General features: G+C 50.6%; 1 protein-coding gene across 1 annotated transcript in view; it reads left to right on the top strand.

Annotated features, from left to right (window-relative positions):
- Window positions 1-20,079, top strand: part of grin2ba (glutamate receptor, ionotropic, N-methyl D-aspartate 2B-a) — a gene marked incomplete at both ends in the record, with an annotated part of 104,490 nt that overhangs the window by 4,723 nt on the left and 79,688 nt on the right. Inside the window, one exon of the mRNA XM_079281909.1 lies at window positions 14,618-15,262. Coding sequence (XP_079138035.1) covers window positions 14,618-15,262 — 645 coding nt within the window. The remainder of the gene's footprint in view (window positions 1-14,617; window positions 15,263-20,079) is intronic.

Below are 20,079 nucleotides of genomic sequence, written 5' to 3'. Positions count from 1 at the left end.
AGCCGCCCGCAGTCTCTCAGCCTCGGCCCCTCCCAACGCCTCCTGCAGCCTTCAGGCTCTGTTTGCCAGTAGATAACATATAAAGTCATTGATTGCGTTGTGTTAAGGAGAAATGCCCACCGGGAGTTTAGCAGAAGATCTCCCAAGAGGGAGCTAATGCCTCTCTGAGGGACCTCCTCCCGCATGCTGTCAAAATCTGTGATATGTGGCAACCGGGCTGCAGAAAGAGAGGGAAACGGAGAAAGAGGGGGATTGGAGAAGGGAAAGAGTACAGTTTGTATGTGGCCAGCCGTCTCACGGGGAGATGCTGTGATACTTCCAACGAGGCGAGAGGAGATGGCGGTGTGAGCTTCTGTGAGAGGGCACTAACATAATAGGTTCGTCAAAGTCTGACTGATTCAACTCCGAGCAGCTGCAGGCGATGCCGCCCTCGTGCAGCCGTTACAGACCTCTTCTGTGTGTTCAGTTCGATTGTTCCCCGTTTGCATCTCGCATCGATTCCCCGAAAGCCAAGAACCAGAGTTGAGAATCATTGAAAGCGCTGTAAGCGCTCCGACTGTTCAATTGTGAAAACTCCCGGCGAACGGTGACGAGAGACGCACGTACGCACGGACACGTCGCGGATCAATTTCCACACACTTGTGTTTGAAGTGACGGATGAAAATGCTGGAAAAAAAACCCCCAACAAACAATCGATTAGTGCTGCGGTGCGGCACTGCGTCGATGTTTTTTCTTAAAATCTCGGTCGTCACCGGTGGGATTTGGATCAAACTTGGGGCAAAGATACCGCTCAATCGCATCACCCACAATGCATCTGACAAGAAAAACACTTCAAAAGAGAGCCTGATTGGACCAAGTAGTGGTGCGACAATTGCAGGTCACACTGATGTACACATATTATTTATAATATATGTTCCAGATAGGGATATGGGACTGTATGGTTACTGATAACGACATTTGTATTGTTGCCTTGTTTTCATGAGTATTTTCAGTGTTTCAGATGCTCTCTTTCCTTTTTAAAGGTGCTAAATCCTCATTTCTGCAGCGCTGTCAGAGGCGCGCTCTTTGCTGTGTGTGTGCACAACCGGGAACACAAGGGGATCAGAGTGCATGCTTGTTGCTAATACAGTCGGCACGTCATGACAACAGCTTGCCAAATGAATTGACCTGAGGTGGAGACGGGTTGTTTGGTGGGGGACGACAGGGCGATCGGGGAAAGACGAGGAGTGCAATGACACGGGTGAGAGAGAGGGTACGAGAGCACTTTTGGAGGGTCGAGTCCCGTGTGTAAGTGCCTGTGTGTGTGTGTGTGTGTGTGTGGGTGTGTGTGAGTGTGTGTGTGCTGGTGCAGGGTGTAAACAACACCAGTGCTTGAGGAGGACTGGGTGTTAAATTAAGTCTCAGTCCAAGAATGTGCCACCTCGAAAGATAAAACAATTAGAACACGCTCACACAGCCAGACCCTGATGGCGCCCTCATTAAGGATGTGTGTGTGTGTGTGTGTGTGAGGGGGAGAGATTGTAAGTGTGAGTACTTTAAAATTCTCTGATGATCAATGACTTACTAGGCTCGCCAACACCCTGAAACCAAGTCGATTTGATCAAACCAGCGTTTTAAAATAATGAATCCACACATAAAAAACCCGTTCAGCTTTTAAAACCCGTTCAGCTTTTATTTCCTCATTGGACGGAGAGATAACAAACATAAGAGACCTAAGAGAGACCTGGGAAACGTTGTAAATACATTACATGCAGGTCGGCCCGCCGGGTCACCGAGATGCTCCATCAAACATGTAGTTAATAGTGTAATAGCCGGTGGAGGGCGGAGAGGCAATCAGCCCTAAAATGTCCCAGACTAGGTCTATAGGACGTCTACGGGCCGAGTTAATTCCCTGAGCTGACCACTCAACAGAAGACTCGACCTGTTTCGGGACATAAAGCTCTCACCCGTTGTCATTGCAGCTATAAATCCTTCAAAGGGTTTCTCGTAGCTGCACAGCTAGTTCTGATCGTGACGAGAGCGGCTGCAGATGCGGAGGACGATGATTGACAAGTCTCATCCTCCCAACGACGTATGGAGGAAGATACGTAGGCAAGCTCCCGAGGCAACAAATATATGTGGCCTCGGGAAATAACATGCAAACAACCACCTCCGCATTTTCACTGTGAAAAAAAGCAGTTTTACAACAAAACAAATATGGAAGAGCAGCTGTGAAGTCTCTTATTTGAGGCAATGTTCAAATAGCGCTGGTAAAGGGCGAGCTCTGTTTTGATACCAGCATGGTGATAAATTTCATTTTAAGTCCACCGGAATTATATTATCTGTCACGACTAAATTGCCCCCTGACATTATCTGTAACTGGTGCCCAAGTGTCTGATCTCTATTATGAAGCAGGGGAACCCTCCGGGAGACGTGAGATACTGTCGTTGGTTCTCATCTACGCATTCTCCAGCCTGTGTGTGTGTGTGTGTGTGTGTGTGTGTGTGTGTGCTGTAATGGTAAACGAGTGAGAAAAGGGAAAGGCAACATGTGTGTGCATGCGTGTGTGGAGAGAAGGGCAGACTTTGAGGTGGCTTTTTTCATGCGTGTGTTTTGGCACAGGAAGTGTGTGACGCGTGTTAACGACACACTGCTGACGGTGTGGTGTAGATACATAACGGCCTCGTGGTAACCTTTTGTTGTGTTTGCAGCATGCTGACGGTGGAAGGATTCACTTTAAAAATAAACGACAAATGAATGAAGAAGAAACAAAGATACTGTAGAACATGATTTCTTCCCCTCAGCTGTCACCGTACTAAACTCTGCACCCCGGTGTCACCCCCCCCCCCCCCCTACTCTCTGCAATGACAATAAAGTTGAATCTGATCTGATTGTCATGCTCTTGCTCTTCCTGCCCTGTTTTCCCACGACTCTCTCCAAGCCTGTGTGCTTTGTGTTAACTCGGTCGTGTAGATTGACGAGGTGGCATGAGTCCGCTGGAACGACTGATGTAGAGCGACGGCGTCTGCATGTTCATAACTTAACACGCAGGCCTTGTGTGCCTTCGACATCAATGGATTACTCCATAGCATGTGTGCGCATCATTCAAATTGATGCAGCCCTTTTCCGTGTGCTTGTCGTGTGTGCGAGAGTACGAGGTGAAGGGTGTGTGTGTGTGTGTGTGTGTGTGTGTGTGTGTGTGTGTGTGTGCTGTCACTGTGGTTTCTGTCGTGATTGCGAGAGCCAGGCCTTCAAAAAAATCAATCATCGAGAGTGACAAAGAATAGGAGAGCACAGAAGGAAGCAAACACGCACACACACACACACACACACACACACACACACAGAGCGCTGCAGTGAGCCATTGACAGTAAACACAGGCATGAAGAAAGTCGAGCCACACTGCTTTTCTGTTTTCACTTCAATGCAGAATGAGCTCTTACTTTTCACTTATCTCACTCCTGTAATCACTCTTTTGCTCTCTCTCTCTCTCCCTGTTCTCTCTCTCTCTCTCTCTCTCTCTCTCTCTCTCTCTCTCTCCCTGTTCTCTCTCTCTCTCTCTCTCTCTCTCTCTCTCTCTCTCTCTCTCTCCCTGTTCTCTCTCTCTCTCTCTCTCTCTCTCCCTGTTCTCTCTCTCTCTCCCTGTTCTCTCTCTCTCTCTCTCTCTCTCTCTCTCTCTCTCTCTCTCTCTCTTCTCCTGTTCTCTCTCTCTCTCTCTCTCTCCCTGTTCTCTCTCTCTCTCTCTCTCTCTCTCTCTCCCTGCTCTCTCTCTCTCTCTCTCTCTCTCTCTCTCTCTCTCTCTCTTTGCTGTCATGATCTCCCTGCATTTATCTCCCGTCTCTCACTAACAGTTTTTTAATTAAAAAATCTCTCTGTGTCAAGTGATTCTGTTCTGGCAGTGATTTAAATGGTGGGGCTGACATGAACTTAACATTACTGTCGGACCAAAGCTAATTCCATCAGCCATGGCTAAAATTGCTGCGCTGGCCATTTTCCAAAAGGCTTTTCTTTCCTCCAGAGCCAACATCTATACCACCTTCACCCGATGCTATCTTTCATTCTTTTGACTTTCAGTGTACCAGCTCAGAGGCATCCATCATGAAGTGTTGCTGCTCGCGTACATGCAGTTTGGGCCGACACTGGATGTTTGAGGTGAAAGCAGGGGTGATGCGTGTATAGTGGGACTAAGCACTCAAAAAGCCTGTTTTTATCTGGAATATTACCGACAGTGATACCTCGCATTTAATTGTGTCCTAAACCAGATCGTCCCGAACCGGCTGCGTCGGTATCGGACGACTATCCAACATCCGCGTGGTATGGGTGCATCTCTATTACTGACATCAACCTGCGTAATCGGCCTCGTCCATGTACAGCTTGAGCTTGAGCGTAGACGGACGGGCACTTATGCTGGTCACGCACACACCCTCCGACACACTCGAGTTGCACGCCCACAGTGTCAACCACCTTGCTGTGAGAAACGAGACACTTCCCCTCATCATGAGTGTCAGCATCCGTCCCCCCCCCAACTCCTCCTCCTCCTCCTCCTCCTCCTCCTCTGTCGGTGGACTCACTCTCTCTGGTGGATGGGAGCCTGTGGTCTGGTCTCCATAAATCAAGATGTTACCACCTGGCGCTATGAGGCTACTTTCTAATTAAAACTGTGAATCAGTCGGCCCTGATTATGAATTGTACTCTGCCGCCACTGAATAAAATATACAGGGCGCGCTTCTTCTCCCCCCTCTTGACTCCTCCTCTCTCCGTCTTCCTCCCTCTTGACTCCTCCTCTCTCCGTCTTCCTCCCTCTTGACTCCTCCTCTCTCCGTCTTCCTCCCTCTTGACTCCTCCTCTCTCCGTCTTCCTCCCTCTTGACTCCTCCTCTCTCCGTCTTCCTCCCTCTTGACTCCTCTCTCCGTCTTCCTCCCTCTTGACTCCTCCTCTCTCCGTCTTCCTCCCTCTTGACTCCTCCTCTCTCCGTCTTCCTCCCTCTTGACTCCTCCTCTCTCCGTCTTCCTCCCTCTTGACTCCTCCTCTCTCCGTCTTCCTCCCTCTTGTTGCTGACTTCGCTGGCAAATAGTTGAGGAGCTTAGCGGTTGCATACATTTAATAACTCAATATGGAGGGACCCGGCGCCGCTGGGTCAACACCATTATATCACACAAAACAGCCGGGAGGGGCCGAAACACAAAGCTACCAGGCCAGTGGACCACTCCTTTGATTGTGTCACATCAAGTGGAATACGTTGCTGTCGGGTTAGGATGATCCTGAGAGGGCCGTCAGTGTTACGACGGTAACGAGAGAAAGCTTTTGTCCACTGGTCGTACTGGATGTGTATGAGATGAACAGTGAAAATATCTCCGGCTATTCACGAAGACGGAACCTGCAACAGGAGCAGCTCGGGGGCCGGAGAGGGAGCAGCTCTGCTCTTTGCTGTCACAGTCAAACAGAAATAAATACAACCCCAACTCGATGAATATATTTATGCGCAAAACAGTGAGTCTTCAAAGACTCCTCTCAGGAGTACCACCAGGTTGAAGCCTAAAAACGTGTCTCCTTCAAGGGGCCCCCGTTGCTCATTCATGAACTCTGCGCGTCTCGCGAGCACAACTCACCCCGTCCAGGGAGCTCACAGGGACGAGCCAGGCCTCGAATCTCCCCGTAGTCAAGGCCACCATTGGGTTGTATATGGTTATGCAGCCATGAATATTTGTGAGGCAACTGTTGGTGCATCACTGAACTGCTTGAAAAGTTAGTTCAAGTGCCGGCTTTTATTTTATACGTCTTCTGACGGTTTTATTTGCTGTCCAATGGGAGATAAAGAGGTGCTTCTTTCCAACAGATCCTTTGAAAAGCTGCTTTCATGCAGGGGTTTGGTGTGTTATCCGCTCAAAGAGAACATGCAGTTTTTTGTATCAGCAGTGTGTCTACACTGTTATCGGATTAGAAGAGCTGTGTTGGCTTTGTGCAGAGCAGTTCACCATGCTTAGGTGTTTTCACCTGTTCCTGTCTTACTTCCGTCTCATTGGCTGCTGCCTGGCAAACCCGGCCTTCTGCGCGTGGTGCAGCCGCTATCCTCCCTGGGTGCGCGTCTCTCTCTCTCTTCAGGCTGAGCGTTGGGTGGGATTAAATCCGTCGGAGAGACGCTCGTAGATGTCATTATCCCTGTGGGGAGCCTCATCATCATCATCATCCCGCAGCGGAGAGAGAGGCGTTTGGCACGCCAGCCCGGGACGACTGCTAGAGAGAGAGGGAGAGGGAGGGAGGGAGAGAGAGAGAGAGAGGGAGGGAGAGAGACAGCTGTGACAGCCTTAAGTCTGCAAGAAAATTGTGATGATCATGCGAAAAAAAACAACACCCGAAAAAACAAGCTTGGAGATGCCACGCGCAGCCTCTTTCTGAGTGTGCGTTTTGGGCTCTCGTCGTGAAAATGGCAGCGCGGTGAAATCCATCCTCCGGCAGCTTCTCATCATAGCAGGTCCCGTGCAAGAATACCTGGAATTAATTGAAATGTGTAAAATTAGCGACAGAATTGAAAGTCCATCAGTCAATATTCAGCCTCAGGGGAGAGGGAGGAGATGGCTTTCCTCCAGTGTGTTTGCAGAGGTGGTATGACTTCGAGGGGTCTGTAAGAGATTATGGGTGGGTGAGTTACGTAACGTTAACTTATTACTTTTGATGCTCTCGAAATTAGAAGATGGACACTTTAACTTGATGTGGATGGAGAGAAAAATGACGCTTTTAGTGTAAAAGTTCCTGATAATGTATTCGGTTTTGCTGTACACGCACGTTGTGCTCATTGTCCTCTTTGCAGGGATGTGTGTATTGTACTGGCAGACAAAGTACAGTATGTTATTGCGCAAGCATATTTCAGGGCTTGTGTTAAGATGGATCCAAGCGTACCCATGAAATGTCTATTTCCACTCGAAAACAAACGAGGCGGATTTTGAGCCTGCAGCCACTCGAGATTATTTCCCCAGCCCACAACAGTGGAGCGGTGCAGATACCTTGCTAGTACACAAACGCACTCAGTCCCACAAAGAAAAGCCACATCCACACCTACTAATCCAAAAAGGCAGAATCCCGGTGCCAAAAATAACAGCTTGGAACGAGATGGACAGAGGAGGACAGATTATTGCGGCTCTAATCTGTGAAAAACTGACAATAAAACACATTTAAAGTGATTACAGCTGGTCTTTAATGCGCCGCGCTCGTCCCGTCCTATAGCTTTACCTTTCGGCAGACAATGGAGTGTGTGTGCTGCATAACGCCGCACGTACAAACAATCCCGGCAAAGGTCTTTCGCAATGACACGTGGAGCGGAGCGCTGATGCTGACGCGAGGCAGATGAGGAGAGGGAAGGCGAGTCGATGAGACGAGGCGGAGGGGAAGCAGGGGAGAGCACAAAGAGAAGTTAAGATGGAAGAGGAGAAGAACAGAGTGGAGAGGGGGGGGGGATTTTCGGGGCTGGAGCCACAAATCATGGAGAAGATTAAGCGTCTCCTCTGCGAGGCGGAGGAGGTGTAAATAGAAACGTGTCCCTGGGAGAGAGCCAAGAGACCGAGCGCTTATCTCCCCGAATGTTGTCAAAACACATTTGTCAGTCTGAGGTGTGCGAGTGTCTTTGTGTCCATGGACTTGATATGCAAAAATAAAAAAAGCTGATGGAAGACGGAAAGTTGTTCGCAACACACACACACACACACCACCTGAGACTAGACGTAAACTGCATTTTCACTCCGCTGTGACCTCCGGCTTGATGGAAGTGTGCGGATGAGCTAGTTGACCGTGCATTATCGCCGTGTGTGACTTCCACAGCTGCAGGACCAGCGCTCCCTCAGACAGCTGCAGGACCAGCACTCCCTCAGGCAGCTGCAGGACCAGCACTCCCTCAGACAGCTGCAGGACCAGCACTCCCTCAGACAGCTGCAGGACCAGCACTCCCTCAGACAGCTGCAGGACCAGCACTCCCTCAGACAGCTGCAGGACCAGCACTCCCTCAGACAGCTGCAGGACCAGCACTCCCTCAGGCAGCTGCAGGACCAGCACTCCCTCAGACAGCTGCAGGACCAGCACTCCCTCAGACAGCTGCAGGACCAGCACTCCCTCAGACAGCTGCAGGACCAGCACTCCCTCAGACAGCTGCAGGACCAGCACTCCCTCAGACAGCTGCAGGACCAGCGCTCCCTCAGACAGCTGCAGGACCAGCACTCCCTCAGGCAGCTGCAGGACCAGCACTCCCTCAGGCAGCTGCAGGACCAGCACTCCCTCAGACAGCTGCAGGACCAGCACTCCCTCAGACAGCTGCAGGACCAGCACTCCCTCAGACAGCTGCAGGACCAGCACTCCCTCAGACAGCTGCAGGACCAGCGCTCCCTCAGACAGCTGCAGGACCAGCACTCCCTCAGGCAGCTGCAGGACCAGCACTCCCTCAGACAGCTGCAGGACCAGCACTCCCTCAGACAGCTGCAGGACCAGCACTCCCTCAGACAGCTGCAGGCGGTTTAACCCGCACAACAGCTGCCACCTCTCAGGAACCGCTTCACATTGGGACTGCGTCTGCCCGGCACATGAGCTCTGGTGATACTTTACTCTTCCACGGTAAACTGCGATGTGTCTTGCGGGAGCCCGGACACTGCCAGGAGCTGGGAGCTGCTTTGGGCAGCGGGTCCGTGCGGCGTTGTGGCTATATACAGTTGGGTGCAGGAAGATGGGACACCCAGTGTTGACCCACAGCTTCCAGCATCTGTCCTTAAAATAAACTAGTGCACATATATGCATGAATATAAAGAGGGAAATGATTGTCGATCAATAGTTTGTTCCAGATGATGCCCGGAGCGCATTCCGTTCTTCTGCCAGGCTGAATTGGAAAACCAATATAGACCTGTGGACGGCATCGACGGCTGTTTGAGCAGGACTCTCTCACCAGGGCCGCAGCAGAGGAAGGCGGGCAAGAGCTTCAACTTTTAGCATCACGCACATCTTGTCAAGGACAAAGTGGCTTTAACGTAGCGCGGCGTAACGCCGCTCACCCAGGACTCTTCCTGCTCATCGTGGATGCTGCAGACGGGCAGAGAGCTGCAACACACACACACACTGGACTTATAAATAAAGTGGGAAAAGTGTGCAGAGGCGTAATCATAGACCTTATGCACAGAAAGTGACTGTGGCCCTCCTCCCTCGCTGCTTCCCTCCCGCCATAATTATTCCTTATATAACAGCGATGTGCGTGTCTGATCTACAGCTCACAGTCCACATATTCATTCTCTGAACATGAATTACATTACACGACAATTTTCAAACTACAAAAAGAGAAGTAAGCCTTCAAACAAGTTTTGAGGAGACTCGAAGGCAACAACAAGTGTTTCAGTTGAAGCCCTGTGTGGTCTGTCCCCCCCCACCCCCCCCACCCCCCCCCCACCCCCCCCACCCCCCCCACCCCCCCATCACGGTGCCGTCTGGCCAAAGAGGTTGTCCAGGTAACGTTTTCTTTCATCGCCTGTCAGCACTCGTTCTGGGTCAGGCCGAGGTGCCGCCAGAGGGTTTAGCCCTCGACAAACACCAAAGAAACGCGCAACGCGGTGCCAAACAAGTCAACAACCTCAGATTACATCTGTCACAAACACTATTTAGAGTCTTCCTCCCTGCAGAGCGCTGAAAGACGCACATTAGAAGTTCTATCCTCCTCATCTGTTCATTACTAACAGTGCAGTGACGAGCTAGCACCCGACCAAAGCACTAGACTTGTAAGTAGCCTCGAGTGACGTAGCGGGCCATTTTTCAGACTCACTTGTTCTGCTGCTTCTGATACGTGACACGACGCTCTCATTTCAATTAAAAGGAGAAATGAAGCCGCGGCAGCACGCCCGACTTGGCGGCTGAGATAATGTACTTGCACCGCAGACTGTTTGAAGTCATCCAGAGAGACAAAGAGAGGTTGTCTCTCCGTGTCATCTTCCTCCGTCCTCTTAAATATCAAACCGGGCAATAAATGTGAAAAATTGCCAGTGGCTTTTTTTGTCCTCCGGTCTTCATGCAAATAACGCCATCGACCAACCTGACACTTACCACATAATGAGAAGAGGGCGACGGGAGAGTGCGAGCGCAAGGGAGCGATAAGTGGGAGAATTGAGAGGAAGCATTGTTCGAAGAGACAAAATGATAAAACGGAGGCAGAAAGAGATGAATGGCGTAAAAAAGAAAAGAAAAGAAAGGAAGAGGGGGAATCTGGGAGGAGGAGAGCGAAGGGCGCTTCAGCGTCCCCATCCTTTCTGGAAATAGACGCCATTGTGCCGGCGGATTGGTACCGGAGCCTCGGGCAGAGCATGTGATTGCGAAGCCAGGCCGGTCTGCTTGGGTGTGGGGGCTGGTGAAGTGGCTGCTTCAGAACATCATGTACAGACACAGGTCCAAACACAGAACCACACACTCCACCTCCACAGCAGGCTGCAGAGACGGGCTGCATGAATATTTATCGCTCCGTGATGAGTCCGTGATGAGTTCTCACATCCGGCCGGCTTTTTCCGTCGCCATCTCGCGCGTCGAATGTTTCGGCAGCGAAACTTCCAGCATCCAGCTGACTCCTCCCGCCATCAGCGTATGAGGCGCGGTGACCCCGAGGTGTGGCCTAGGTCACATCCTTTGGGGAAGGCATCATACCACCGGCTGAAAAATGCTTTTAATATCGTCGGGTTCCGTCTGCCGTCGGAATCAATTTCAAATCAAAGACGTCTCCCGCCAAAAGATTAGCGCCGAGGTTACATTCTTCTGCTGGCTTTCATTGGAACAAAAAAACATAAATGTCACTTCTAAAAATGCATTCGGGAGACCAATTTTCTTGATAATGTGTGTGTGTATGTGTGTGTGTGTGTGTGTGTGTATGTGTGTGTGTGTGTGTGTGTGTGTGTGTGTGTGTGTGTGTGTGTGTCTGCAGTCCGTGTTTGTTCCGTACAAGCCCACTTCATGACCTGCCCTCTTAATAGCCGGTCTGCATTTGACACATGCAGAGATCCGCTGTGGACTCCCTGCTAGTTTTAATTGTATGATTTATAGCTGACAGAAAAAAAAGAATCGGAGAGAGGGGAGGCAATTACAGAGCCGTAATATCTGCGACATGCCTCACATCCCCTGCTCCATCAACCTTCCACTACAGCAGTATGTGCCATGTTAGCCTTGACCTTCATTCATGACTAATACTCCAGTTATTGTCCACTCAGGGCCCACTTAGTACCTGCTTTTGTTTGGCTGGGGTGGGTAACTACCTGAAACACTGTGTTCTTCCATCTTGCATCTGTACAATGGCAGAGGCTGAAGTACTCGTACTCGGGCGATACGAGTACAAAACGACTCCTCAATCCTGCTGAATTTGTGAGGTTTTCTGCGTTTGAATGTAAACGTGGCTTCTTATCCTTTACGAGAAAAACACCGGGTTTGCTTGTTTAGCAGGAAAACCTGGCAACGAGAAATAAAAGGCTGCAACTTACAACCTGTTGATCAATCTGCCAACTACTTTTACTCTAAATTGATGAATTGTTTGTTGTATGAAATGTCAGTATACGGCAAAGAATTCCCGTCACAGGTGCCCAGAGCCCACGGCGACGTCTTGAGTGACGTCCGACGTGAACACATCATTTGTTACCACAGTTAGAACTCTTTCTTCTTAGTTTTTATTCACATGAGAGATGTCTGTACTGGTGTTTAATATCTGAGCTGCTCTTCTCACTCGCTTTAAGGTGGGAAGGGCTCAGTTCCAGAAAGATGATGTACGTACTTCCATGCGGCAGTCACGATTTAGCAATATTTCAATCTGATGAGAACTGGTGGGTTGTTGTGCTGTTGTTGCCAGACCACTGAGAGACATTTTGAAACAGTCCAAATCCCAAAGATACGCAGGTTACTGTCATTAAGGTGTAAGATGACATCAAAGCTGGAACCAGTGAATTTAGCCATTTTGCCATTTTGCCAAAAACAAATGAGTAATGATTCAACAATCATCAAATCGTTGATTCCTTTTTACTGTTGATCAAATAATCGACACATGAGTCTTGTAATTATTTCGTATCTTGACAACACAAATGTTATCAAATGTCTTGTATGTTTAATACAGAATTGGACCTCGGGTTGTTGGGCTGGTAGAGGCGATCTGGTCCACCCGTGTGTCACTGATATGGCTGCTGTGTGCGCTGCTGTGGCAAATAGAGCAAATGGTGGGTGAGACGCGCCGGCTGGCTGACGGGGAAACGGTCATTTAGTGTCATAACCTCGCTCGCGAGATCTACAGTCTGACATGCGTCTTTTGTGTTTCTTCATGAGACGTTCTTTGACTCACTATGGGACTTTTTATGAATGATCATTGGAGTTACACAGATAATCTGTGTCTCTCGGGTGTGTGTGTGTGTGTGCGTGTGCGCGGCTGCAGGCGACTGTGTGTGTGTGTGTGTGTTGGGGAGAGGGAGATGGCGAGTTGAGTGCGAATATGCATGGAACGGAGTGTATTCTTTGTGTGTGTGTGTGTGTGTTGACGTGTAGAAAGTGTCGGAGGTCTCTGTGCTGACCTGTGCGTGAGAGGACTGGCTGTGTGAAGTGAACCCTCTTTAAGGGTGCACAGCAGAGCATCTACATGACCAACGCTTACTGCACAACAAGTGTGTTGACGCCGGTGTCTGTATCTCTGTGCCCATCAACTCTGTACGTGTGCGCATGTAGGCCTATTTTAATTGTTGCCATGGAAACAGAGTGCTGCCAGAGAAGTCCAGATTCAAAGAGGGCATCTGTCTCTCTCCTCCCGTTCCTTCTCTCTCTCTCTCTCGCTCTCTCGCTCTCTCTCTCGCTCTCTCTCTCGCTCTCTCTCTCTCGCTCTCTCTCTCGCTCTCTCTCTCGCTCTCTCTCTCTCTCGCTCTCTCTCTCGCTCTCTCCCTCTCTCTCTCTCTCGCTCTCTCTCTCGCTCTCTCTCTTGCTCGCTCTCTCTCTCTCGCTCTCTCTCGCTCTCTCTCTCTCCGCCTTTTCTCATCTGTCCTGGCGTCTGACCAAGGTCCTCCTTGGTTTACACTCTCCGTCTCTCTCTGGTTTCCTCTCTCCTGCTCCCTCTCTCTGTCTCGTTGTGCCTCTTATCATCCCTCCCACCGCTCCATCCTTCCTGGAGAGTGGTGTGCAATTGACTATTAACACAGGGACCTGTAATTAGAGCTGAACCTCCAGCAATTAGTTTTTCCCGAAAGAAGTTGTTCTGTCATCTCTGCACGCGCGTCCCTTTATCCCTCTCATCTCCTTTCTCGCTTCTTTCTCTCGCTCTCTGTCATTTCCTGTCTTATTAGCTGTCAGCTAGGCGGGGCGGTTATTGTTTTGGTGTTTTTTGTTCTTCTTTGTACCTTCCATCTGCCTTGTTAAAGACGTGCACACACACAATACACCACTCAGAACAACTTCATGAGCGACTACCCCCCCCCAACGCCCCAAAATCTCTGCCCACAATATTCCCACCTACACCTACACCTACACCGACTATATGCAGATAAAGCTCGAGAGGCCACAAGCCCTCCCACACACTCTGATGTAAACATACAGAGAACACACACACGTCTCTCTCTCAGAAAGCGTTTTTTTCCTCCTTTGTCTCCAGCTGCCGTTGTTAACCGTCCCACCTTGCTGCCGTCATCTCTTGGATCTCGCTAATTTCCCCTCTCCCCCTTTCATTGCCCCACATGGCCCTTCCTCTCCTCTCCCTCTGCATCCCCGATAATGAAAAGCTCTATAAATAAGCACGGGGAAGGGGGGAGATGGATATGGTCAAGTAGAACGTGGGAGGGAGGTGGAAGGATGGAGGGACGGCGAAGCGGCTGCGAGCGCTAAACTAGGCCAGCGGGGGCGAGGGAGGGAAGCAGGGTGGGTATCATATCAGAGTGTTTGAGAGTTTCTTACCAGCGCCTCTGCTGTCAGTCACTTAATCAATTTCTGCATCCCGTCAAGTTTGTGTGCATCTCGCCGTGTCACTCATCTCGCTCCGGACAGTCTGTCAGTCAGTGGAGTTTGGCGTGGAGCCGTCTTTTCGTCCTTCTGCCCTCTCTCTCTCTCTCTCTCTCTCTCTCTCTCTCTCTCTCTCTCTCTCTCTCTCTCGCTCTCTCACTCTCTCTCTCGCTCTCTCACTCTCTCGTTTGCATTCCTCGCGCCACTCGCTCCGCTCTTCTCTCCTTCCCTCCTTCCCTGCCTCGCTCCTCTCTTCCCTCCTTCCAGGGTTTATATCCCCCATAATATACCATAATGCTGCTTCAGGACATTCCACATGAATTATTGACCCGCGTGAGATTATTCGTAAACTCTACGCCACCGCCGCGTGTATCTGCGTGTGTGTTTACTACTTATGTGTGTCAAGTGTGACCTCTTCTCTCATCCCTCTTAGTTCGCTCTTCTCTCCCCTCAATGCCCCATTTCTGTGGAAATGGGGCATTGATATGCACTGATTCATATGATGCATGTAGCCTCTCGGCGATTCACTTCATTCGATCAATGTTGCATGGTGCGATGTTAACCTCTATCTCCTTCTCTCTTCTTTTTTTCCCCCCTTCTTTTTTCTTCTCCCTTTATCAAATCTCTGCCTACCCGTCCTTTCTCTCTGTCTCCATCTCCTCCTCTTCCTCCATCTCTCCAGGTATTGCTCTCCCACTTCTCCACCATGCCTGTCTGCCGCGGCCCCTCTTCGCCTCGCGGCCAAGCAGGGGCCTCCTCCAGCTCCTCCTCGGCCCCCTCGGTCGCCCAGGGGCAAGAGAGGCGGGTCCGACCCCTGCACCCGCCTCCGTCGCTCCGCCGCCACACCGGCGCCTCTCACCACCTCTCCCTTCTCCTCCTGCTGCTCTGCCTCCTCCACCTGCCGCCGGCCTGCCACTCGCGGAGAGAGAAGGGCGGCGCAGGCGGCGGGGGAGGCGGCGGCCACTACGTCCCCATCCCCCAGCCCCCTCCCCACCACATGGCCCTGCCCAACATCCTGCGCGGCCTCAGCATCGCCGTCGTCCTGGTGGGCAACTCCAGCGATGTGGCGCTGGCCGGCGCCCGCGAGAAGGACGACTTCCTCCACATAGCGCCCAACGTGGAGGTGCTGACCATGAACGAGACGGACCCGAAGAGCATCATCAAGAGCATCTGTGACCTCATGACGGAGCACTGGCTGCAGGGCGTGGTGTTCGGCGACGACACCGACCAGGAGGCCATCGCCCAGATCCTCGACTTCATTTCAGCCCAGACCCACATCCCCATCCTCGGAGTCCGCGGGGGCTCCTCCATGATCATGGCTGCCAAGGTAGGACCCTCAGAGTGCTTCTCCAGTAAACTTGTGCTCCTTTTCAAACAGTTCCGGTTCTGTAAAAAACCCCAAAAATGTCCCTGTTCAGAGTAATTGTGCGACTAAGTATGTGTGGGTGGTTTGAGTGTTAAAATATAAAGAGGGCCTCAACCTTGGAAACGGTGAATATGAAAGTGGCGGCCTGCACTGATATGTTAAAACACCAAAGCACACTTGATACTCCCCTCATTAAATAGTTTAGTCTATTTGGAAGTTCAACAGACCTACTGGTTGAATTGTAAGATGTGACGTCGTGCCGGTCTGTGAACTTAGATCTCTGCATTTCGATTGGCTGCACTCTGCTGTCAAACTTGGCCGTGCGTCTGTCACTCGCCGAGAAAGCTCGTCACAGACGGACTACGTCACCAGTTTCATCAAAGAAAGAGATTTTCAAAGACGAGCCGTGTCTACGCAGTCTAAACTACTGCCGGTTGTTTTTATGTAAATGTTATCGGTGTCTTCCACATGCTGTCTTGTTATTGCTCATCTTTTATTTACTCCCTCATTGTGTCTGAAATGGGTCTACTTGTTCCATTCAGCAGGGCTCTACTTTGTGCTGACTGCCAAAAACAAAAAACCTGTTGCAGGTTGAGAGACACTTGCGTGCGCTTGAAAGCGAGACAATGCGCTTTTGATGTGCACTTCATAACTTGAACCCATTGTCCTCTTGATATCAAGACCTAAAACAACAACAGGGAGGCGGACTGCAGACAGACAGACAGACAGACAGACAGACAGACAGACAGACAGACAGACAGACAGACAGACAGACAGACAGACAGACAGACAGACAGACAGACAGACAGACAGACAGACAGACAGACAGACAGACAGACAGACAGACAGACAGACAGACAGACAGACAGACAGACAGACAGGGTAAGCTGGGGTGTCTGACTTGAAAGACGAACTGCCAACAGTGCTGATGATGCCAGCGCCAGGATCAGCTGGAGGTTTCACCAGACCAGAGAGCTAGATCTCTGCCTATTCACTAGGCCTTGCCTAATGGGATAAAGCAATCTGCTGCTGCTTTATCTGTGCCCGCCTGGGATCTAGACTTGGACCCCATTCCACAAAATCAACTCGTTCATTCGCTGCTTGGTGCATAAACGCAGCTGCATTAGATGATATGGGAAAAAAGCTCAATTTAATGTGCCTTTTGTGCGGGGAAAGCGGGAAAAGCTTTATTAAAACACGTGACATTTGCTTCTGCTGTCGGGGAACTTGCTCGACGGCATTTGATCCCCCCCCCCCGTACAGAGCCTCGGTCTTATCTCGGCCATCCCTGTCCCTCTCGTCGTCCTCCAGTGTGTCCGCTGATCCCCCCCCCCCCCCCCCCCCCCGTCAACAGGTCTTTGTGCCAGCGGAGACGCGAGTCACAGTGACACGGCAAGGCCAGCGGCCTTCTCTCTGTTCCTTCTCATTAGAGCACTGGAAATGGCAGACAACCGTCCACCCCCGTTTAAACCGGCACTCTTCCGAACACACATTCAAGAAACTGCTGTACAGTACACAGTACACACATTTGCTCACAGCCCAATGCACGCAAATATACCGGCCCCCTGAACTGCGGTTGAAATTGTCTTTAACCCCTAACCCCACTAACCGTGTGTCTTAAAAACCACATAACTCCTCTAGAGCACTCCCTCCTCGGCTACATTGCATGTGAAAATGTCTTTCTGCGTCTAATTGCGTGGAAAGATTCGGGTATGTAGGAGGAGGAGCGGGAGGTTAATCTGGACGCAGTGGGGTGGGTGGTTAAGGAATGCATGGGACTGTGTGTGTGTGTGTGTGTGTGTGTGTGAGTGTGAGTGTGCAGGGACAGCATCGTTCATTAAGCACACGTGTCCTAAGTGCACCAGGCGGCAGAAAAAGAGCAGCGTTTTTGGGGCAACGGTTTAATTGGATTTCCCCGGCCACAAGCCAGAGTCCGCCTCTCCTGAGAGCTTCCTCCGGCTGCACCGGGGCCCAGGAGAGCGAGGACGGGGCCACGCCAAGGCTCAGTCGCCAAACGGATTTGTGTCTGCCTAACGGGCTGAGACAATGGAGTAGCGAAAAATACGATAGAGAGGGATCGGGGGGAGGGGAGAGGGGGGGGGGGGGAAGAGAGACAAGGTGGAAAGTGGAGAAATTGAGATAGTGAGGATGAGATTGGGTGGAAGAAATGCTACTGTGAGTGAAGCAGAGGGGTTTCAAGGTTTTTTTGTTGCCAGATCTGGTGGGGGCTCAGACGCTGCTGCCTGAAGAGGTGATGGGCAGATAAGCGCAGAGGACACGGGCTGAGTCAACAGCAGGAGAGGAGACCGAGTTTGACACCGTTCAGCCTGGAAAAGGAAAAGGCGAAGGGAGGGAGAAGGGAGGAAGGGAGGGAGAAGGGAGGGAGGGAGGAGGGAGGCAAAATGTCTCTGAAAGTGAGTGGGACATTCAGGCAGATAAAGAGAAATGAAGAGGGGTGAGAACGAGTGAGGTGAGAACTTTTCTTCCGTATGGACAGCAGAGATGGATGAAAAAGCGATCGAGAGTAATTGTGGGAGATAGAAGGAAAGGTCGAGTTACAGAGCGTAAGAAAAATTGGTTTGTGTTTTTTCTCTCTTTTTGTTATCGTGAAGGAAACGGACTGACAAAGATTAGGAAGTGGGATCACTGTATGAGGTGTTTATCTTACTGCCGCGCTCTGTCACACACACAGACACACACACACACACACACACACACGCACACACACACACACACAATACTTGGGGGAATATTTGGGGGAACAAGATAATTCCATAAAACACACCCTCTGTAGTGGACTACTACTCTTGTGCCATGTCAAAGAGTCTACAAGTAGCATTATGTGGCAGAGGGAGATACAGCCCCCCCATCCAGTCCAGCATCATAACCCAAGACTTAAAAAAAAAACAGTTGCAGCATCCGTCTCTCAGTCGGCCTTAGGACTCGCTGAGTCTTCTGACATCTGTAACGAGGACACAGCTGGATGTTTTCCGAGCCATTCCTCTTGGGGATGGAGCTGCAGCAGCAGCTCAGCCATAATCTCGTGGGTCTACTGCGGTTGCATCGGTGCATGCAGCTTGCCAGTGGTAGGTGGCGATCTGTAGTTACTGCCGGTGAAGAGGAAAAGCTTGAAAGTGAGAGAGTTGAATAGATGAAGGGAAGGAAAGAGGAAGCCATGCGGCTCCAGAATAAGCAGGGAACGAAGAGGAAGGTGGAGGAAGGGGGAAGCAGAGAGAGATGGATGGAGGCAAAGGGCACTCACATCTATATCAATGAGTGAGATCAGTGAGGGAGGGCTGGAGCGGTAAGTAAGAGGACGGGTGCACGGCGGCGACTGAGAAAAGGAAAGGAGGAGAGAGATGGCGAGAGAGGGGGGGGGGGAGAAAGGCAGAGTGACGCGGAGCGTGTGTTTTGCAGCGAGTGCAGCAGCAGGTGCATCGCCATCCATCCGGCGTGGCCAACGTTACATGAAGAAGAGAAGCTGCCTCTTCGCTCGGGGAGATAGCGGCCTAAATGAAGGAGGAGAGAGAGATGGATAGAGCACAGCTGTACCCACATCTGTGAAAGACAGGACAAGCTAGAGGAGGAGGAGGGAAAGCATCCAACAATTTAAGGGTGTGTGTGTGTCTTTACCCAGCCAACACGGCCGGAGCTGCCAATCTTTTGTCTGTAGTGGTTTCCAGCGCCACCCTGCTCGCCGTCCCTCGCCGGTGTCTGTTGGACTGCAGTAATCAGCGTGATCTAAAGCTTTGGCTAATGCTCACATTATCGAGACACGGCGAGCCGTTTCTTCCTCAGCTTTGTCTCGGAGGTACGGCTTTGTAGCGGTACAAATAGCTGTAGATGTCGTCGATCACCCCAGGGCCCGCTACATAATACCAACAGCGAGCTAATGTCCCAGCGGAGGCTGCCGGCGCTGTAGATTATAGGAGGGAGATATAGCGTCGGGGTGTAAGCGTTGGATCCTCGGCAATTCATGAAAAAATGAAGACCTGGGGGGAAATAGCATATGAATATCACATACATGCAAACGTATGCAGGCAGACGCACAAACACAGCATACACATGTGGTGTTGGTTTTTTACAAATATATGGGAAGACGTGTTTTACAAGAGCGTTTAATGTATGAATATTAAACTCACTATGCTGAGCTAGATCCACCATTGACTGCTGCTGCACCGTCGTCATCACGTACACACATAACACGAAGAGACGCACGGCCTCGCAGGCACTCACACACACACACACACACACTGCCACCCTTTGTGTAACTTGGCAGCCGTCTCCAGGAACAAAACAGCGGGATGTGACCAATTAACTTTTGCCCAAATAATTGAGGCTTTTCATCGTTGGCAGTGTGGTCTCTTTTGGCCCGTGGGTGTTTCGAGCCTTTTGTGAGAAGAGATTGAGCGATTTTGTCTCCGACACACAACCGTGTGTGTGTGTGTGTGAGCCAGTTGAACCATTCGATCACAGGGGTGAATTCAGGGGATCAATTATTGTCCTCACCTCATTTTCCAAAGAAGCTATTTATTGATGTTCACTCGGGGGAAGAGTCCTTTTTTCATTTCATTGTCACTTCCTGTTTTCCACGTCCTCATGAGTTTTTTTAATCCAGCGGTTTGAGCCTAAATGTGCCAGCATTCATATTCCCAATTAATGTCCAACAATAGCACCTATTGTTGTAGTAATCGCTGAGGTCCTGTACTCTATTAATGTAATGTGCTGTTGGACTTGGCAGCGCCGCGTCCTCAGCGAAAACACAGACGCAATTAGGA

Source organism: Melanostigma gelatinosum, assembly GCF_949748355.1.
Source record: "Melanostigma gelatinosum genome assembly, chromosome: 13".
Classification (NCBI taxonomy): Eukaryota; Metazoa; Chordata; class Actinopteri; order Perciformes; family Zoarcidae; genus Melanostigma; species Melanostigma gelatinosum.
The sequence above is the reverse complement of the archived record's forward strand: the minus strand, read 5'-3'. Positions and strand labels throughout refer to the sequence as shown.